Source organism: Zootoca vivipara, chromosome 11 (assembly GCF_963506605.1).
Source record: "Zootoca vivipara chromosome 11, rZooViv1.1, whole genome shotgun sequence".
In the NCBI taxonomy this organism is placed as follows: Eukaryota; Metazoa; Chordata; class Lepidosauria; order Squamata; family Lacertidae; genus Zootoca; species Zootoca vivipara.
The window spans coordinates 49,123,022-49,145,416 of record NC_083286.1 but is presented as its reverse complement, the minus strand read 5'-3'; the positions used below and the strand labels follow the sequence as shown (position 1 = coordinate 49,145,416).

Here is a 22,395-nt window from a genome sequence, read left to right as displayed (position 1 = left end):
TCTTTTAGTAGTGTCTTCTTTTGAAATGTTTTAAGATTATTATTCTTTTTTGTTAACTTTGCTGCATTAAATGTGTACTTGGTAGCAGACCTCCTTCACAATGGTTTATTTTGAAATCTTTAACATAGCATTTTAGTTTCCTGTTGATGTTGCTTTAGATGTATACTTTATATTTGACTTTATTCAGTCACATGGTTTTATTGGATGTTTTAGTGTGTTGTAAACCGCTTTGAGTGCCCCCCTTTAAATCTAAAACAGTATAGAAATTGAATGAATAATAATAATAATAATAATAATAATTAATAATAATACCGTATGTGATGATCTGCTTGCTGATTTGGGTTACTAAAACCAAATCTTGATGGTTCGGAGGGCTGCTACAGACCACAGGCAATAGATTTAGAATTAACAAACCATAAGCAATAGATACAGAATTGACAATCCCAATGTCCTGTCTGAAAATATGTGTGCTTTAATGTTACAAAACGTCCCTAGGAAGGATACAACATTTTCCTGCTTCTTCGCCACCTCTACTGTAATCCAGCCAATGAGTCAGGGATATTGGATGATTAGATCATTAAAAAAGAAGAAATACAACAATCAAAGCAAAGCTAGAACCAAGCCCTAAATCTTGTGCCAAAGGTGGGGAAGAACACAAAGATTGCAGTGTCCAAATTGGAGGATTAAGGGGTTGGTCGGTGGGTAGGTAGGTAGGTGCAGAACGGTTTCTGTTTAATGCTCAGGTCCCTTCTACAACACAGGATGAGGGGGGCACTCTTAACAGCAATAGTCTTTGCTTATCTGTCCAGAACATAAGATCTAAGGGATGAGACCACTTTCCAAAGGGGAGCCTTTCTCACAAACCACGTGGGCCAGAGATCTGCCTCCTCATATTGTCTGCCATGGTTTCCCCATGGACTGGATGTGCTCCTTCGCCTTCATCCGCAGCGCAGCAATGCTGGTGTTGCGGGGGTCCACCTCTTCCAGCGGGAATTTGTCCACAAAGTTTGTCCCGCACTGGTAAGGCGGTGGAGGCCCCATGGCTCCTAGGGGTTGCAAGGTGTGTCCCATGGGGGGAGAGTTTAGGAAAGGGGGAGGGGTGTAGCTGCTGGGGAGGCTCTGTGGGGAAGCCACGAATCCTGGCAAAGTCTGCAGGGGGCTGGTGTTGGCCATGGGCGGGTTCAGCCATGAGTCCAGGGGCAAGTTGCTGCCGATGGTCCCAATGGCAGAGGGCTGAGGTGAGCGGTTGAAGGAGAGGATGGGGGAATCCTGCAACTTCATGGATGTCACCTCCAGCTTCTCTTGACGCCTCCACTTGGCTCTCCGGTTCTGAAACCAAACCTAAAGGAAAAAGGAAGAACCACATAAATACAAAGCAGACACATACCCTCCAACATTTCTCAGATGAAAATAGAGACATCCTATTCTAAACTGTGTTCTAAACCACAGAGCCTAGGGCTTGCCGATCAGAAGATCGGCGGTTCGAATCCCCACGACAGGGTGAGCTCCCGTTGCTCGGTCCCTGCTCCTGTTGGAATCTGCTGGGCGGGGGTAGCGGTGAGTCTGCCCCCAGTGTCCAGGCACTTCCAGATGATATGTGATCGCCCTCCATGAAGAACGACACACACAGATAAAGCAGCCATAAAGTAGGGCTAAACTGCTACCGGTATATTAAAGGTTATAGACAAACTCCAAAACTCTGCTACGCAGCTCATAAACTCAGAGCTGTTCATCTTTGCTTCTGGCCAGATCGAAAGCTAAAAGCGAAAGGGAAGAATAGAATACAAAAACATCACATGGTAAAGAAAGATAACATACACTTCCTTTCCCAGACTGTGTGTGAAAACCAACAGACACATTACATGCTGCTTCTTGCTGGAGCAACAGCGGACATGTACAAATCCCAACATCTCCTGCCCATCTAGCAGTTCAAAAGCATGTCAAAGTGCAAGTAGATAAATAGGTACCGCTCTGGCGGGAAGGTAAACGGTGTTTCCGTGCGCTGCTCTGGTTCGCCAGAAGTGGCTTTGTCATGCTGGCCACATGACCTGGAAGCTGTACGTCAGCTCCCTCGGCCTATAGAGCGAGATGAACGTGCAACCCCAGAGTCGTCCGTGACGACCTAATGCTCAGGGGTAACCTTTACCTATTCTACATAAGGAAGCTTCTCCCACTTTTGATCTTGTGCACACAAAGACGTCATATACACATCGACATTGGCCACCTTGAGCCAGTGACAATGCATTCAAAAAATGAGAAAGCAAAGGAAAACACGGTTTTGCGTAAAATCTGCGTAATTTACGGGCATAGATGCAGATTTGGAAACAATAAGCAGGAATCGCCCAAGGAGCCCCGTCAGTACAACCTGGTGCAAGTCTCTGCTTGTGCAATGGGGCTTTCTCTCTCTCCTCCCTCTCACCCCCTGAATTTGGCTCTGGGGGGAATGGGGAGAACCCCAGAACAGGACACAGGGTGAGGACAGGAAGGGATCATTTCACCTGGCAAGCTGCAATACTCATAGGATGTTCACCATAACAAATTACAACCCCTGTGATGTGGTGAGCTGTGAGCCTATCCAGTCAGCCATGCAGGTGCTAAACTGTTGATGAGCCCCTCCTGCTCTCCCACCTGCAGCTTCATTAACCTGGACTTAGACCAGGCAGCCCTTACAATAGAGGGGTCCTTCAGTGGGCAGCGAGGAGGTTCAGACAGAGGAAACCAGAATTTATGAGGCAAAAATCCTGGCTGTGTTCCCCAGTGGGGTTTGAGGAGCTCACTGCATCCTGCTGCTCAAGCCTGTGTCTACCAACTTGAAAGGCAGAGCAGGTGTGACCTGGGAGTGTGTCCCTGCCATGGACGAGCCTCCGTCTCCGGCATGATTTGTGGTTGGTTCCTCCATAATTCGGACAATTGGCATTAATCAAGAGGTGCTCCTGGACCAACATATGCTAATAGGCTGCAACAGAACAGGGTGTGGCTCTTTGAAGGGATCTGAATGTTTTCTTTGAAGCTTGAGAATCCTTACAATGGCTGGGAAAGGAAGGAAGGGGGAGTATAAGGTGCTTTGTTACGTCAGGAAAGAGGGGGGAGGCTTTTAATTTATGCTCAACAAGGAATTTAACAAGGTTTTACTACGGGACCGCCTCTCCTGGTATGCCCCGCGGAGGACCTTAAGGTCCACAAACAACAATATTCTGGAGATCCAGAGCCATAAGGTGGCTAGATTCGCCTCTACTAGGGCCAGAGCCTTTTCAGTATTGGCCCCAACTTGGTGGAACGCTCTTTCACAGGAGACCAGGGCCCTGCGGGATTTTTCATCTTTCCGCAGGGCCTGCAAGACAGAGCTGTTCCGCCTGGCCTTTGGGTTGGACTTAGTCTGACTCCTGTGTTTTCCTCCCTCATGGCTTGGATTTATAGACTACTTAAAACCAGGCTGCATTTTAAATTTTAATACTGTATTTTAATACTGTATTTTAATCTGTATTTTAATCAATTGCTTTTTATGTTTTATTGTAATTTTATTGGTGTGAGCCGCCCTGAGCCTGCTTTTGACTGGGGAGGGCGGGGTATAAATAAAAATTTATTATTATTATTATTATGCCCTCCCCCCTCGACCAAGGCTGAATGGGCTTTATTCCTGGACTGCTGTTTGAGGAATGCAGTGGGGGGGAGAGAGAATGAACTGCTGGCGAACAGCTGTGGTAAAGAGGCTGAATTTGAGAAAAGATCTTGATTTTAACTGTGTGCTGAGGAAGAACTCCAGAGCAGAATTTTAATGGCGGAGTTTGGATATGCATTATGGCTGCAGCTCATACGCTAGTCTATAAACAGCGGAAGGAATGGAATGTGACCTTGTAACATCTAGATAAACACTGCAAAGAACTGAACAATGGAAGATAGTAATTAATTCTCCCAGCACACCAGGTTTAGAACAACAATGTATATGAAGGACTACACACGTCAAATGGATTGTTTATTTATAAGATGTAACCGAGGTGCTGTTTGTAAGGTGAAAAAAGTGGCCAGCTGGAAGAATGGTTTAACGGCAAGTGAAATATGTCAACTGGACTCTAAATAAGAATTGATGCGGCTATGTGAAGAACTGATGATGAGCGTATGCTTGGAACAGCAGTGGGAAACCTGATTTCAAGAAATTGTATTAAATTAATATAAATTGGTTTGATTTGTAATAATTTGGAAAATTAACTTTAAAAAATTGAAAAGTATATATAAAGTGAGACACTCCCCCCCCCCCGAGTTGGATGTAGATCAAACTGCACTTTCCATGCAATTTTCAATCATGAGTTTTCAGATATGTGAAAATATATCTCTTGTACAGTACATTAAATGAGACTTGTGACACTGGCCTAGCTCATAAGTAAACAGCCAAATCACAGTAATTTGCCTTGAAGCCTAAATAATCACAAGGTGCTGTAGGACCCTGTTTTCATTTAAGTAAATGAGATCCCAAGGGTGCTTTAATAGTAGAATTTTGCCTTCCATCTGCCTTTCACTGAAAGTCAACCAGCCCTATTTGATTGTCCAAAGAGAAAGAGCTTCTCTCTCATAAACTTTCTGAGTTTAGATGCCGGCCAAAATCCTTTAAAACCCATACCAAGCCCTGAGCTTCCTTAGTTAATTCAAACTTGACGGGTTAAAAAAGAAACCCCCTGCAGGCAATTTCGTCTCATGCTCTCCATCAAATAATTCCTCTTAGTCCATAAACCCAAATCTGCTCTCATTACCCACTAGAAGGGATAAAATTAGTGCTAGTTTTTGGAGGCTGCTTTTTTAAACACACACTTTTGGAAGCCCTCCCAGATTTTTTCCTTCTTCTTCTTACAGATGACTAGTAAATATTTCAGGCTTCTCAAACATTTTCGTGATCCAGGGATTACAGATCATTCAGCCTTAATTAAGCCTGTGAAAAACCTCCCACTTACAATTAAGCGGGTGGGGTGGGGGAGAAATCCCCAACTTTCTTCTTTTCGGTGGGAACTGAAGTTTCTGAGAAGCAGCGAAGGTGGCGGCTCACGCATGCACGCATGAGAACGCACCTCTTTGCAACACACTATACAACTGGTGGGATCCAGCCAAGGTTAAGTGCCATACTTTTAAGTCCTTGGTGGAAAAAACATATCTCCATATGTTTCCACCCACAATAGGATCTCGATGAAATAAGGAGGTAAATATTGCTCCTTGACACTTCCCCTCGATTTCTATGAAGTGTGTTTGTCAAGGGGCTTTTTCTTTCTCCGCAAAGTTCTTCAGCAATCATTCATAACCTCTTCTAAACAAATTAGGCTCTCACAATGCAATTCATTTAGAGAAAAACACGGGTACTGTTAAGAGCTTAGCTGGTTGCTGCACTGCAAATATATACATGCTTTTGCTCCACATTAACTTGTGCAGGACCCTGCCAAATTTAGAACTCTGGGAGATCAGGGTTCTAAATCGGGGGGTGAGGTGGGAGTCTGCTCAAGAACAGCAAACTCCCCTTCTCCAGAACTTCAGCCCCCAACATGTGGGAGGCTGCGCCAATGAGAACATGGGGGGGGGGGGCAGAAAAGGGGCTCATCCCTTCTCCCCCCCCCACAGAGCAGCTCCGTATGCATCACCACAAGAGAGGGGAAAAGAAGATGCAGATCTGCAATAAAAAATGCATGTGCCGCTCTAGATGCATAGATACACATTTAGAAATAATTGCTGGAATTTCAATAGAAGTATACAATGCATCTCACTGCAGTGTGGAAGTGACCTGTGCCTGCTCAGCCTGCTGTCTGGGGGCTAACTACTGATGGGCAACTTCAAGGCCCTTCTTAGTCTCCCTTCCAAAAGATTTTCAAAGTGGGCTTGGACTGAACAGCCCTTCAGATAAAAGGCTGCAAAGTTGGACACATGGGACAGGATTCAACTCAATGGTTGCCTGCACGGAATAAGGTCTGCTTGCTTGGACAAGCGGGCATCCTGCTCTTCCGCTGTTATGTGTCCTCTTGCATGCTCCCTAAATCTGCCCCAGAGGGTTGGGAAGGGGAAACCCAGAACAGCATGTGGGGCAAGAAGTCTCAGTGCTCAAGCAGACCTTGTTCCATGCACACATACCCCTCTTAGCACTATGTTGAATAAAGGAGGGGCAGGAGGGAAGAAAATACAACGAGAGTCCTATAGGCACCACAACACATACATGGTGTCACTGCACGTAGATGGTCACTGCTGAACCAACTATTAGGTAGATTGAAGTGACTTTGGGGATGACAGATGCTAAGAGGTGGAGAGGGACCATGAGATGTTGGAAGGCAGAGCTGTGTGTGACACACAGTGTTGTTGACATCCGTCTGTCTCAGGAGACATTGGAGTGCGCTTCCACGGGTGAAGTAAAACTGCTGCGTTAGCAGCACTGAAGTGGCCTGTCCAGGGCGCAAGCTTGGGCAGTGTGTATGGAGGTCCTGGGCTGCCCAGAAGTCAGGACTCCCCTCTCGACCCCTGCTGAAGGGATCCAAAGGAAAGCAGAGCAATATGTTGGGCACCAGCTGGGCTGCAGGAGTTGCTGGAACTGTGCCCCATTATTCTTATTCTTATTATTATTATTAGTAGTAGTAGTAGTAGACCACCCCTCATCTGTAGATCTCAGGGCAGTTCAGGACATGGGGTTCCTGCTTGGAAATGTGCTGTGAATGACATTCTCTTGTCTACAGTGTTGCAGGAAGATTCAACCACTGGTCCAGTTGGCTTCTAGACATGTCAGGCAGGAAGCCTGTCGTCTTGAGCCAAGGCAGAGTGAGTAGCTCCATGTGCACAAAAGGGATGGGTGCACATCAGTTCTACCTCCACTTCAGCCAGTGGGGTGGCCCAATGGACTTCAGTTTACACCAAAGCCCTGATGAATCACTGCCACCTCTTACCCCAGACACTGGCCGTATGCTTTTAAGTCTATGGTGAAATGGGAAATGAAGCAGCTGTGGGCCTTCTCCCCCGCTAGCTTCCCAATTCTGTTGCCTTCCCCCTTCCTTAGCTGCTGTGGCAAGCAGGTTTCCAGGTCCAGTGCCGGATTAAACCCTGAGGAGACCCCCTGGGCAGTCGAAATAGCGGGGTCCCTTGCTCTAGTGGGATAACATTGAACTAAGAAAGCTTGGTTCTAATTTTCTTTCAAGATCAAATCAATGTTGTTTTGATCCGTTGTCATGGGGCCCTTAAAAGTCACGGGGCTGACAGGTCGGTGCCCACTCTGCCTGTTTGGTAACCCAGCACTGTCCAGTTGTGCCATTCAGCAGGTGAAGTAGTGGGACAAACAGACACACACACACACACACCAGGACTGGGGACCAAGTGGGCTGACATTATCTACAGCTGCATTGGGAAATTTAAAGGGATGTGTGGCTTTAAATGGGAGGCAATCCTGCACTCCCATCCACAGCGTATCACTGAAAAGGGGAAGCAGGTAATAAAAGAAACCCTGCTCTCAGTTTTGCAATGCTGCTAGAGGCTAGACGGAGCAATAAATTCAAATTCAAAAGCAAGGAAATGAACAAAAAGAGCTTGGAAAACCTGCCTCTCTGTGGGCAGTGCTAGATGCAAAGGTGCCGACTACATAACCTGCATTTCAAATGACATAATATTACTCCATATCCCAGACCAGTGGTGGACCTACATTTTGGGGGGGGGGGGTCCTGAAGCTGGAACTGTTATGGGAACTGGTTTGCAACCAGAACAAGGCCTGGGTAAGCATTGTTAGCTTCTTCAGCGGGGTTGTTCCACAACAGATCACCACCACTGACTCTCAAGCTTTGGGATTCACTCATTCGTTGCAGGAAAGCTGGTTCTGGTTTAACGAATCCCTAACTCTCATGCAAAGGGTTGTAGCAGGAAGAACATGGGAAGAGGTGCCAATTGCACATGCAATTTCTGGAGCATTCAGAGAATTTGAAAAGTAAGCCTAATTGTCACATACTTGGGAAACTAATACTAACCTAAGGTGCTTTTTTATACTATAGTTTCTCCTTTGCTCTTCACTCTCCCTATTTCTTACCCCAAATTCTGTGTCTCCCCATCTCTTACCCCCAAACCCCTATAAATAAACAGGGAACTTCCAATAAGTTTAAAAACACATACATCAGTGTAAATGATTTTTCAAATTGCATGATCTACCAAAACAACGACCGACCAACCAATCTCGTGTGCTGGACATTGCATGATTAGGAGGATTCTCAGACACAGTATCTGAAACTAAACACTAATAATTAGAGAGAGGTTGCGGTCTGAAGTGTTAAAAAAAAAGGCAGATTAAGGAAAATCCCTTTACACACCATTTACTATGTATGCAGATTCTGAAATTATATCCGGGGTGAGTGTGCGGGGGAGCCTTTTACTGGATTAGCAGGGAAAGGCTGCTTTTGACTAAGGTCTTCTAATGAAGATGAGAATCTGAGGATTAGCTGTCCAAGATTTCACCATGCGGCTAGATGGAGAAGGAGGAGGAGGAGGAAGAGAAGACCACCTGCCATTTTACCTGGACTCTCACTTCAGGTAGGTTGACCTTCATAGCCAGCTCCTCTCGGCTATAGACATCAGGATAGTGGGATTTCTCGAAGGCTCGCTCAAGTTCGTGCAGCTGGTAGGTGGTGAAGGTTGTCCGGTTCCTCCGGTGCTTCTTTTTGGGCTGGTCTTCGTCAGACAGTTTGCCGTCGCTGTTGTTGCAAGTGGCCAGCTCTGGACTCAAGCACTCCTCTGAGCGTTTGGAGCAGTAGTGGTCTGGGAGGGGGGAAAAAGAAGAAGAGGTTAGGCAACCCACCAACAAATTGAGCTGGAGCTCATGGATTTAAGGCTGTAACCTTGTACACACTTACCTGGGAGTAAGTCCCATTAAAATCAGTAGAACTTACTTCTGAGTAGGCATGCATAGGATTGGGCAGCCAAGCTGATTCACACCAGCATGTCTACCTGAAGCATCAGGTAGACATTTGAGTGAACGTAAGTATACCACTGATTTCAACGTAATTTGCTTCCAAATTTAATAAATCCAGACTTCTTATCTTGATTTGTTTTAACCTTTTGAGCTGGTTTCACAGAGAACTAACAGATAGATAGATAGATAGATAGATAGATAGATAGATAGATAGATGATAGATAGATAGATAGATAGATAGATAGATAGATCCCTGTTATCTTTTAAAAGACTTCAAGTGTTTTACAAGAAAGAAAATATATATTTCTATTAATCAGCACCATATATCACATTACTCAATTAGTGATCTTGCTGTATCCTTCTGTGTGTTCCTCCTCTCTGTTGCCTTCAGTTTTGATTTTATTTCAAAATAAAACCCAGCGTTAAAAGCAACATTGATCCTGCTACTGCTTTTTGCCTTACCCCCAGATCCTAAAACCTACTGTGTAAATGCAAATGCCCTTGTTTTCATTGCCTTCAAGTCAGTTAGCTCTGATCTGGACTGGAGCAATCCTGTGCATGCCTGCTCAGAATGATGCTGAACCCAGCAGCTCTGTACCCAGCCAAGGATACATGGTCTTGGTCATTTATATATTGTTATGAGTTAATAATATTCTGCCAAAATCTAAATGAATGGAAGCTGATCCACACAACTGCTCTGCACAGCTTGATGCTTCCCTTCCTCTTCGTCCCAGAAATGTACTATTCCCCTGGTAAAACAGAGGCCATTCCAAACCATTCTCCAATGGCTGTTTTTGGACCATCGCTCATCTGCTTTGGAAAGGTCTTGAGATCGCATCTTGCTGGCTTAGAGAAAGCCTGCCTAAGCCAGCTTTCCCACTGCTTCCCATGGTGTTGAGCCAGATGCTCACAAGCGGGGCATGATTCACATGACACAAGTGCGATGTAGCCTGGAGGAAGCAATTTGAATTTGATGTGCTGGTGAGACTAGAAGCTACGAGACCTACACTTCATCCAGTCTAGCATCCTCTGTTCTCACAGCAGCCAGCCAGATGCCCACGAGAAGCTTGCAAGTAAGGCAGGAGTGCAACAGCACTCTCCCCACTTGTGATTCCCAGGCAACTGGTATTCAAGGGCATATCATCTCTGACTGTGGAGGAAAAACATAGCCGACAAGGCAAGTAGGCATAGATAGCCTTGTCCTCCCTAAATCTGTCCCATCCCCTTTAAAGTCATGCAAGTTGGTGGACTTCGCTGCATCTTTTGGAAGTGCAACCCGTACCTTAACAAGGCACTGAGCGAAGAAGAACTTTTAATGGTCCGAGATTTAGCTTCATTGGATGTCCCCAAGTTCTAAGTAGAAAAAACGTCTCTGCGTCCACTTTCTTGATCACCTGCACAATTTTGCACACCTTCGTCATGCCCCAAGCTCTTCGTCATAAAGGGAGTTGCTCCAGCCCCTAGGATCATTTTGCTTTGCCCCATGTCTGACTCTTTCCCAGCTCTACGAAACTCTTCTTGAGGTGTGGGGATCAGGATTCAGTATTCTAAGGGTGGTCACACCAGCTAAACTCTTCCTAACACGAGCAGAGGTGGCAGCCCTCAGAGAGAGGAACTCCTGGATAAAATGGACAGCTCATAGGCGTATTGGTCCATTGGTTCTGTGGCATTTGATGGATCCATTTGGGAATAAGCTATACGAGCGTGGCAACCCCAGATGAGATATGGAAACGAGCTTGAAGAACCGGACAAGACCGTGTTTCTCTGTCTCCTAAGCTCCAAGACTATTTCCCCCAAAATGGAAACAGCACCAGAAGCAAGTCCCACTGAAATAATCTGAGCACTTGCCTTCAAGAAGATGAGTTTAGGGTGAGGATCCCTCCCTGGGAAATCTGGTCCCCAACATACGTACTTCAGTGTAAAATGCCATTGTAATGGATGGTGCCTCGGCTGCATTAACAGCCCATGCAGGGAGCCTCACTAAGTTAAGTGGGACATGCGAATGTGTCCAGTTTCAGTGCGCTTGCCTTAATTTGCCATGCTGTGCTCTGGGAAATGTTCTGTTCCCTTCCTTGCATGCCAGAGTGCCTTTTCTAAAGTTGTACAATTTAAAGAACACCTGTGGCACTGTTTGCTCCAGCAGCCAAAGACACACTCAGTACACTATGTTGCTCCTTTGAAAAGCATCGCCATCACCTGGCATCTCCAGGCAGAGCTGGGAGATGTGGAAGAGACACCTCTTGGAAGCCCTGGAGAGTGGCTGCCAGTCAGTGTAGACAAGACTGAGCTAGATGGACCCATGGTCTGACTCTGTGTAAGGCAGCTCCCTGTGTCTGGGATTTTTAAAGAGTGAGGGCACTTGGCTGAACTTTATTATTGTGTCTGAGGTGTCTCACAAAGATAACCTGATCTTTAAAATGCTTTCTCCTCTTCTTCCTCAGTTACCCCCTCCAACACCCTATACTGTATTACACTTAACTGATTTTAAAGGCTCCCATTTTAAAAAATGCACCCCTCTCTCTCAATAATAATTTTATTATTTATATCCTACCCATCTGGCTGGGTTTCCCCAGCCACTATGGGCGGCTTCCAGCACATAATACATCAAACATAATAAGGCATCAAACATTTAATAATAATAATAATAATAATAATAATAATAATAATAATAATAATAATAATATTCGAACTTGCTTCCAAAGGGTTAATGGCGGTCTCCTTCAAATTGAAGCAAAGGAACCACACATTTTCACTGGTCCCAGCAGCTACAGGAGGACTGGGGTCCTCTAGTAAGTTGGAGACTATGATCTAACACCCGACCTCCCCCCCCCCAAAAAACCCCTAGCACCCTGCCTTACCTCCGAAGTGTTCTTCCGCGGGCCCTTCCTGGCCCTGCCCAGGCTGCTCGGCTGGCATTTTGGCGAAGCAATCCCTGGGGCTGCGCTTCTCTGGCTCCTTCAAGGGTCTGCCTCCGCCACTGGCATCGTGGGGTTGGAAGGCACCCAAAAGGGGGTCTTCTTTGGTAAATCCCAGGATCGCTTCGATGCTGTGGAGCCTAGACGGGTTCCCTCCTCCGCTGGGGCTCCTCACCAAGTGCCCAGTCAGGGAGAAGCCGCCGTCGGTCATGTTCAGGAGGGACCCTTGCTGCAGGTGCATGGAGGTCTCCTGGTGGCAGGGCAGGGGGCTGGTGTGGGGAGGGCGAGGGCGAGGAGGCCAGCCCTCGATCCTCCCCTTCCAAGGACCCCCGGGGGCTCCGCTATGCCATGCGCGCTCCTTCCTTGCTCAGCCGTCCAACAAGAGCACGACGGAGGGACCCTGATTCTTTCTCTTCTCCTCCTCCTCCTCCTCCTCCTCTTCCCCCTCCTTCCGACGGCTGGCAGGATTTGAGAGGCTCCTCAGGGGACAAACTCCCGTCGGGATCTGCTTGTGTCAGAGGGCAGCAGCGGGCGAAGGCGGCTTGCGAGTCCTCGCTGAGCCTAAGCGGCTCTCGGCCCCAGCCGCCCTTCCCGTCTCCTTCCAAGCTGACGGGGCCGGGTCGTCCTCGGACGGCCTAGGATCAGCGGCCAGGATTGGAGTGACCTTTCTCCGGGCAGAGCAAGAAGCTCGCCCGCACAGCGACGCCACCAGCCCTGCCTGGGAGAGGCGCGGCGGAGGCGCGTCCCGTCGGAATCCCGCGGGCGCTGCTACTTGCGTGCGCTTCCGTGCGCTCCGTCTCCCGGGGGCTTTGTGCGACTTGGGGGCCGGAGGCACCTGAGTTAAGGGGGGTGGGGGCTCTCCTTCGCCTCAGGCTCCTCCCCTCGACGGGAAGGGCGGCCCTTCGAGGAAACTGACCAGCGGGGAGGAAGCAGCCAGAGAGAAACGGTCGCCGTCGAGGGAGGCTGAGGTGTGGACGCGGGTTGTGTGGTGGTTTTTTTGCTAGGGCTTTGGGGAGGCCTCGACTTCCGACGGGCTAACTCCGGTTGAAGAGGAAAAGGGGTTTTATTTTTGCTTTTAAAAAGAAGAAGCAGAAAACTTGTTTCAGAAGGAGCAGGCGGGAGCAGAGAGAGGGAGGAGCAGGGGAAAGTTTCCAGGAGGCATTTTGGAGGGAGCTCGCACACGTATGTCTTTAAAACAAGTGGGTTTTAAAAGAGGGACAAATTCATGATGGAGGGGACCAGCGAGGGCTACTAGCCACGCTGGCTATGCTCTGTCCCAGAGACGACGCTGCTTCTGAATAGCAGATCTGGTGCTCGGATCCTGCTCGAGGGTTTCCCGCAGACCACTCTGGTTGATCCCTGTGATAACAGGATGCCGACCCAGATGGGCCGTTGGCCTGATCCAGCAGAACTCGGTGCACACACACAAACGCACTTTTAGAAAATCTCCTCCTGCGAACGGGAACAAGAGGATTTCTTTGTCAAGAAGGAGCGATCTAGGGGCCTAGGGATCTAGACTAGTCTGAGAGTCTTGTCAGATTAGGATCTGAATGTGCGGCTGGGGGGGCCAGAGGAATTGTGGAAGGGGCGCAGCTTCTTCCTAATCTTGAAAGGCTTTCCAAGAAGCCCACCCTTGAAATCCGTGGAGTTTAACGAAAGGATGGAGGTGGTTTTTGCGAGAAAGGAGCCTGGTGGTTTAACTGGTTTCTCTCCCCCCCTCCCTCTCAACCCCTCGCAGACTGTTAATTAATTAAAGGCAATCAAAATTAGTTAATTGAAATAAATTGGGCAAGTCGCAGGAAGGGCTATCTGACGAAGACAGCGATGTACGGAGCCGTCCAGGTCAGGACTGTGGGGTTTTTAATTCGATTTAACCCCGTTGGCTTCGACGGAATGTTTTTGGCTCCTTGGTGTGGGTCTAAAAGGCCGAGGAGCCGCTTGTTCTTTTCTTTTTTGCAAGCACCTCGTTCCCAACGCGGGATTGATAGATGTTATGCAGAGAGGACTCAGGGATATGATATCGCTCCGGAGGAAAACTCCGCTTAAAATCTATTCCTATTTAAAATATAACCGCTTAATCCGCAGTTAAGGCATTAACCGATTTGCCGCACCTATTAACCACTCCTTGTTTTTTCCTTCCTGGCTTTAAATAAATGAAATAAACTTATTTTCTTGCCACTGCCCAACCAGCTGGACTTTGTTGCTGTTGTTCTGTCCCGTTTCTGGCCCTACATTTCTAGCGCTGATCCGATGTGCTTAAAAAAAGTTCTGCAAACAGAGCTGTTTCTGCGGTGGGCGCTGCCGTCGATGAGGCTGAATGGCAGGATTCCAGACGCAGAAATGCCATTTGAACGGAGTCAGTCCTCTTGGACTCAATAAGGCAGCCACAGCCGCTGACTCTCCTGGGATTTATCAGTTGGGAGGGGAAACGCACTCTGCACATGCTCAGAATCACGCACGCCTTTATTACTGATGGTTCATTTCCTGACCTTTTGTTGTCGTCGTTATTGTTAGGCTTAAACTCACAAGTGTGTGCTTTTGGACTCTGGTTGAAATTAAGGATAAGGGCTGCCAACACCGATCTGATTCGATTCCTTCAGTTTCCTTCAGACTGAATCACCACCCCTATTCCCATTCTCTTTATTCAATATTTCCAAAATACAAGACCGTTGCAAATCAAGCATCTGGTCGCAGAAAGTGCATTGCAGGCAGAAAACAGGGAACAAATAACAAGGACAATAAGAATATGTCACACACACACACACACACACACACACTATATCTATATCTATATCTATATCTTATCTATATCTATATACACACTATATTATCTATTTATCATCTATCTATCTATCTATCTATCTATCTATCTATCTATCTATCTATCTATCTATCATCTCAGGGATAAAGTAATAAAATTGCACAACCAGAATATATAAGCAGCTAAACCCACAATGTATTTATCACATATTAATATAACAAATGCAAACTGTTATGTTTCAAAAGATCTGTTCACGAAAACAAAGCTATGCAGCAGCTTCAGAAAGATGTTAAATTGTGCGAAGGTATGTGTTTGAATATCAACATATGGGGATGAATTTAGATTTTACTTTTGGGGGGGGGAATCAATGTGTGGAACAAGGAGAAGAGCAAATCTTAAAGAAAGAGACACTTAAACTTTAGAATCTGGCCAATGTTAGCTTTGAAACCACTTTTTGCTGCTGCTGCTGCTGCTACTATTACTACCATTACTACTAGTAGTCATAGTACCACCCTGCAATACTGCAGCTCAATTTGTGAACAAATGTTAAAAGCACAGACAGCTCTCTGCCCCGAGGAGTCTACAGTCTAAATTTTGCCTCTGAGGTGGGGATGCAAGACCTTAGAAACATGGGCATAGCCAGGTGTGACGACCCGGGTCCCACTCTACCTTACTATCACTGCGACACAGGAATCCAGAGGGGAAAACACCCACCCTCTTCTCCTGCCGCCTCAAAAATAAACCCCTTTTCCTAATGGGTTTCTAAGTAAGGAGAGCCTTCCAGCCTACGTGGCCTGGTACCTTAAGAAACTCTAGGCTGTCCCCCAGGAATAACCTCTTGCCTCCTGTAAAGGGTCTCCCTCAGTTGGATTCCCCCACTGTAGAAGTTTGCCCTAGGCACTCTGGCAACTTCTTGGCACCTCAGGTTACCCTTCTAAGCCTCCTCCGTGTAACTTCAGGACACAAACCACCACCTCCCTGCCTGAGGTGAGTTTGGCCCTCTCTTGAATCACCACGGCTGTGAGTCCTGGTACCTCGCTGGAAAAATACAAACGGACCTCTTGTTGGCAAAAACAGAGATGAAGTTTTATTGTGTTAAAAACATAAGTGATTCTTTAACGTGTCATTTATTAATTAGCTTTGTTCCAGTTGTACAAAATAAACTCAGTCAAACATTTAACTTTAAGTTTTCCTAGCCTCTTAACTGTCTTCATATAAGCCACCACATAACACCACACTACACCTTCCTCCCTCTCCCTCCTAACTCACCAAACCCACTCTCCCTCCTTTCAAACCTGGCACAGTCCCGCCCCCATCAGAGTTCTATGCCAGTCAGGCTGGAGGTGGGTTAACTCTTTGCCAGCCGGGCAGAAATAAACATTTTAAAAGTGCTTCAATTTGTCACATATCTCCCCCACCACAAAGACATTGCGTCGGCTTGCTCTTAACTAACTAGAGCAATGCCAAAGCAATGGGCTTGGGGTTAAAAAATACTTCAATGCATTCTATAACATTCATATTACAAAGTCAACTAAATTAACATCTCATAAACTTGTACACAGATAAACCATGTTTGGCATGTGTCAGACTATAATGCCTAAGCACAAATGTTCTGCTAGGGTTATTACCGTTTCATATAATACTTTGCACCATTCTATACCTCTCAAAAATATACCTAGACAAAGCGTCCGCTATGATGTTTTCCTTCCCACTTATGTGCTTACCCTGTGTCTATTTTATAAGTTGCTAGGCTGGTCCTCCCTGGGATGTTTGAGAAGATCTGAGCAAACTGAGCAAGGACTAATTTTAACTGCTCCTTTTGCTCTGGGGTCAGACCTTCGTCGAATGACACCTCTGCTAGAGTTGTGCCCTTACTTAGCTCTCCCCACCCAGTTAAATGAATCCCTTGGGTCACCTTCCCCTTTACTTGTAACACCAACTTATTTCTGTCAAAATAAGGCTTAAGTAAATTTACATGAAAGTTTTTACATCGGTTCCCTTCCCCATCTAACTCTACCAAATAGTTCACCGCCGATATCCTCTCGACCACTTTGAAGGGACCGTCCCACGACATCTCCAACTTCTTTCGACGTCTTGTTCTTAACACGAGCACACTGTCACCGGGCTGGAAAGATCTGTCTCTTGCGTGTGCATCATACCACTGCTTCTGTCGACGCTGTGCCTGCTGCAAGTTGTGAGCAGCTTGCTCCCGTAGCTCTTGAAGGTCGCTCTGCAGCTCCTGTAGATATGTCACAACATCAGGGCTGTCGATCTGCTCCTCCCCTGACCACGCTGCTTTCATCAAGTCTAGGGGTCCTCGTGGCTGTCGTCCAAATAGGAGTTCAAAAGGACTGAACCCTGTGCTCTCCTGCGGCACTTCGCGATAACCAAATAGGAAGTGTTGCAGCCTCTCATCCCAGTCGTTAGGATGATTGATGGAATAGGTTTTTAGCATCCGGCTCAGGGTCGAATTAAATTTCTCCGTCAAGCCATTCGACTGCGGATGATAAGCCGTAGTTTTAACATGCTTAACCCCACAAAGAGTTAAAAGCTCTTCCATGGTCTTGGACGTGAAGGATGTCCCTAAATCTGTTATAATTTCTTTGGGGAATCCAAGCCTTAAGAACACCGACATGAGGGCTTTTGCTACAGTCTTTGAGTCAATGTCCTTTAGAGGTATTGCTTCTGGATAGCGCGTAGCATAATCCACGAGGCATAAAATAAATTTATTCCCACTTTTTGTAACTCTGGAGATAGGCCCGAGGATGTCCACTCCTACTCTGGAAAAGGGCTCAGTAATTACGGGAATAGACTGTAACAAGCCTCGCGTTTTGTCCGCTCTTTTGCCTGCTTTTTGGCAGATCACACAGGACTTGCAATACTCTTTGATGTCCTTGCCCATCCCAGGCCAGTAAAATCTTGCTTGGATTCTATCACTAGTCTTTCTAATGCCTAGATGCGCTGCTGAGGGTGCGTCGTGTGCCATTTGTAACACTTGCAACCGGTAAGCTCTTGGCAACACTAACTGTTTCTTCCTTTCCCAAACAGCAGCAGTTTTCCTCCTCCTAGAAATTCTATACAGTCTTCCCTCAATGGTGGTAAATAAGCAGGGGTTCTCCACAGTTACTTCGGCATTAGGACTTTGTGCTTTACCCCACAGCTCTTTTATAGTTTCCTCCTCTTTTTGATCACTCAAGAATTGGGCACCGTGCTCCTGGACCACTGGCACGCTAATCAGCCCCTCATCCTCACCAGGCTCTATGGGTGACTCTATAACTGCAGGAGGATTACTCTCAGTGACTTGAGACTGTGACCTAGTTATCACTTGAATACGGTGCTTCTGACTAGCTAGGTCATTCCCTATTAAAAAGGGTACCTCCAATTCATTTAGGATTCCAACTCTCCATTTGCCACAAAATCCTTTGTAGGTAATATCAACTTCAGCTAATGGTACTTCAAAATGTGGGCCCCATATGCCTTTTAAACTATAGGACTGACCCTTGAGGTACTGCTCCTTTGGAACAAATTGTGATTTAACAAGTGAGACTTCTGCTCCTGTGTCCCTCAAACCTAAACAAAACTGACCATTTAATTCAATTGGCTCCATGTAATCTTGGTTGCACTCCTGCTCAGCCCTCCAGACCTGTAAGACCTTAGAAGTAGTCTCAGCTGAACTGTCTGCTTTCTCTGAGCCTTCTGTCTGAGGCGAGCTATTTTCCTGTGACTGCATTACCAGTTTTACTTGTTTAGCTGCAGTAGGTGTAGTTTGCGACTTAACCAGCAGGGGGCACCTGGCACGTACATGGCCCTCACGATTACAGAAAAAACAAGTGATTTTCTTAGACCCTGTCTTGTCAGAAACTGATTCCCTGACAGGAAAATTTTCTTGCCTGTCTTTATTTTCTCTGTTTCTCCATGGATTACCCTTCTGTGAGTGTTTTGGGAATGCTATTTCATTGAAATCTCCTTGTAGTTCGTCTAAGACCTCGGCAACCCGTGCCACAGTTTTCAGTTTTTTATCCCTCAAGAACCAACGTAAATTGCTAGGGATTTGCTTAAAAAATTGTTCTAAACAAATTAATTGTTTTAACTCATCAAAGTCCTTCACTCCACTCCCTTGAATCCATCTGTCAAGTAATTTATCTAAGCGGCTAGCTAGTTGGGCATAAGTCTCTTTATGTTCCTTTTTTGCCTCACGAAAAGCCTTTCTGCTTTGTTCAGCCGTGAGCCCACATCGAACCCTGACTCTTTGCTTAAATACTTGGTAACTTGACAGCTCTTCTTCCCTCAGGTCAGCATAAATTTCACTTAGTATCCCACAAATTTGAGGTCTTAAATAAAGCATCCAGTTCTCCTCAGGTATTTGAAATTCCACACAAACGCGTTCGAAGGTAAATAGAAACGATTCGACATTATCGTCTTTTCCAAATTTGGGGAACCTTTTTAAATTAATTGCAGTACTATCATTGTTAACTGGGCTACTAGTTAATTCTGATCGCAAACGTATCTCTTCAAGCTTCATTCTGTCCTGTTCTAATTGAACCCTTAACCTCTCGGACTGCATTCTCTCCTCAGCTTCAATTCTAGCTTTTTCCCTCTCACTTTCAATTCTAGCTTTCTCACTTTCAGATGCTATCTTTTCCCTCTCAGCTTCAATTCGGGCCATCTCAATTCGTAGTTTCATCAGTTCTACCTCAGAACCTGGGCTTCCCTCAGCCCCTTCCGTTCTTTCATCTCCTTTTGCCTCTCTGGGTTTTCTTACGTGACTCATTTTCCTCACAGGAAAATCTTGACAGACTCAAACCAAACTAGGCGCGTGAGCTTTGAATTTCGATCACGACGCTGCCACCAAAAATGTGACGACCCGGGTCCCACTCTACCTTACTATCACTGCGACACAGGAATCCAGAGGGGAAAACACCCACCCTCTTCTCCTGCCGCCTCAAAAATAAACCCCTTTTCCTAATGGGTTTCTAAGTAAGGAGAGCCTTCCAGCCTACGTGGCCTGGTACCTTAAGAAACTCTAGGCTGTCCCCCAGGAATAACCTCTTGCCTCCTGTAAAGGGTCTCCCTCAGTTGGATTCCCCCACTGTAGAAGTTTGCCCTAGGCACTCTGGCAACTTCTTGGCACCTCAGGTTACCCTTCTAAGCCTCCTCCGTGTAACTTCAGGACACAAACCACCACCTCCCTGCCTGAGGTGAGTTTGGCCCTCTCTTGAGTCACCACGGCTGTGAGTCCTGGTACCTCGCTGGAAAAATACAAACGGACCTCTTGTTGGCAAAAACAGAGATGAAGTTTTATTGTGTTAAAAACATAAGTGATTCTTTAACGTGTCATTTATTAATTAGCTTTGTTCCAGTTGTACAAAATAAACTCAGTCAAACATTTAACTTTAAGTTTTCCTAGCCTCTTAACTGTCTTCATATAAGCCACCACATAACACCACACTACACCTTCCTCCCTCTCCCTCCTAACTCACCAAACCCACTCTCCCTCCTTTCAAACCTGGCACAGTCCCGCCCCCATCAGAGTTCTATGCCAGTCAGGCTGGAGGTGGGTTAACTCTTTGCCAGCCGGGCAGAAATAAACATTTTAAAAGTGCTTCAATTTGTCACACCAGGATTTTTTTTTGTTAGGAAGGTGGCAGTTTTTTTCAGGAAATCAAAATTGTTGAGCTTTTCTTGGGAAATCATGGGTAAAAAACACCCCGTAAATAGGACATCTGCCGGGGGTGGGGGCGGGCAGAAACTCAGATAACTGAGTACTTTCAATGCTTTTCGATAATATTTGTGGATCTAGGGGGGGGGCAGCTGCCCCCTGTCCCCCTTGGCTACTTAAAAATGAAGTTGACCGTGGGTGAAGCATAGGGATGTAGGAAAGCACAAAGTTCCGTTTCTACTCCGTTTTAAGACTGGAGACTTGGGATCTTTAAACAGGCTTTATGGGAAAGTGGGCTTCTAAGGAGGAAAAGTATTTTGAAGATAAGCAGTGGAGGTACTTGGAGTGGTAGGATTCAGCCCCCCCCTCTCTCTGTGTGTGTGATATTTGGACAGTGTCTTCCTGTTGTAACAATTGATCAGCACATTGGTAGGCTGTTGTTCCAGGGGCCACCCACTGTCCTGTGAAACTGCAATGCCCAGAAGTTGCTGGCGCCTCACTGACAGCCACTGTATCATTTTATCATCTTAAGGAAACATAGCAGCCTGGATTGAGCTTGCAGCATCCAGAGCAAACTGCTCCAGGCAGGAGCCAGTGCCAGGTTCTTTGAGTTGCTGAGTTCTGGAGCTGCTGAGAAAATAATGGCAGCTCTGATTTGGTTTAAGGCAGCTTCCTATGTTCTCCTTTGAGAGCAACACAAGAAGATCTGCATAAGGACTCAACTACACACCTATTTCACTCTGGGCTGATCCCTTGATGGATCCTACATGTGAAGAAGCCATCACAGATCAGATGGCTGCTACATGTTACATTACACACACATTTTGAAAAGTGTGTGTGGAATGGGTTATTTGCCGTCAAATATGGTTTTTTTTCAAAGGATGAACAAATGAAGCTCCATTATACAATGTATAATTTTATAACAAGGTATAAGTTTTAAAACATCATACATTATACTGACTATTTGTTCAACTAGCCATGTCTACACTGACCGGCAGCAGGTATTTCTCACCATCTAAGTGAGACAGGGCCTTTTTAATTGTGGCACCTTAACTCCAGTCAGGAGAAGCCTAAGGCTTTGGGAGTTGGTGTTATCTTGTATGCTCAGGGAGTAGCACAGGTGGAATGCCTGTTAAAACGCCCCAGTCCAAATGACAAGGCATTAGGAGCTGTTATGTACTAAGCTTGGATCCTAGAACAATAGGCAAGCAGGATCCTACGGTAGAATGCAACAACTGGTTGGCTTGCAGGAGAAGACCAATCAGGCTCCAGGAGGGAAGCAGAATCAGCCAATCAGACGGGACCCATTGTGCAAATAATGCATATAAAAGCCTGAGGTTTGGGGGGCATTTCATTCACTGTTTTACGAGCTCCAATAAAGAGCATGAAGTCACTACAGGACTCCGAGTATATTTCAGGAGCATTGCCCCACTGTCACTAACAGAATTCCTTGAGAAGACACATGCGATTTTAAGTGGCGCAATGACTCCCCTGCTGACTGCTTTGAATGTGTTCTCTGCTGCCTCCATGATGCTGCTAACTTGTCTCCTTCCTCTTTCACCCAGTCCCCTTCTGTTTTGCCATCCCATAAACAAACACACACACACACACAATGGGCTTGATAAAAGGTAGCCTTGCCTGGCAGCATTCGGGAGTACACAGGGCAACAGGTAGAAAGAATTAACTCTGGGGAAACAAAAGACTATAAGCCCCTTAGCAGCATGCAGGCAAAAGCTTAGAGGAAACACAGCCAATCGTGGTTTGCCCTGCCTCTCTGGTCTGGGTTGCAGGTTGGTCTGCCTAGCTGCCTGCCACTAGCAACAGCCAAAGGAGCTGTGTTGCATCAGACCATCTAGGTCCATTATTCTGTTTGGCCAGGAAGATGCCAGTGGAGAGCTTATTTTGAATGCAGAAGCCTTTCCTTGTTCTTTGTCCCAGATAGACTGCTTCTGGACAGAGAAGTTCCATTGGCAAGAATGGCTAACCGTCATTCTGGTAGATTGAGGGCCACACTAATGCTGATGGAGAGGCTGTGAACCTGCCTTCCCTGCTTAAATATAAAATGGAGGACGGGGTGCAAGAGAAGATGGAGACACACACATCACCTTCATTTGCTGTGCTGTATGCAGAAAGCAGGGTTGAAAGTGAGTTAAATGAA

The 22,395-nt window shown here is 46.3% G+C and overlaps 1 protein-coding gene across 1 annotated transcript; it reads right to left on the bottom strand.

Moving 5' to 3' along the window:
* Window positions 1–888: 888 nt before the first annotated feature.
* RAX (retina and anterior neural fold homeobox) lies at window positions 889–12,058 on the bottom strand. The gene is made up of 3 exons (XM_035100782.1): window positions 11,761–12,058; window positions 8,507–8,748; window positions 889–1,341 (listed from the first exon to the last, which is right to left on the bottom strand). Exons 1-3 carry the CDS (start codon window positions 12,056–12,058, stop codon window positions 889–891), a joined length of 993 nt encoding a protein of 330 aa, XP_034956673.1.
* Between the last annotated feature and the right edge of the window lie 10,337 nt (window positions 12,059–22,395).

What these genes read in the sequence shown, in the direction of transcription:
- RAX (XM_035100782.1), bottom strand. Translation starts at nt 12,058, where the DNA reads ATGCACCTGCAGCAAGGGTCCCTCCTGAACATGACCGACGGCGGCTTC. An exon ending in CGCGGAAGAACACTTCGGAG is followed by an intron (nt 8,749 to 11,760) that starts GTAAGGCAGGGT and finishes CCCCCCTCCCAG; the next exon opens with ACCACTACTGCTCCAAACGC. An exon ending in TACCTGAAGTGAGAGTCCAG is followed by an intron (nt 1,342 to 8,506) that starts GTAAAATGGCAG and finishes TTTTTCCTTTAG; the next exon opens with GTTTGGTTTCAGAACCGGAG.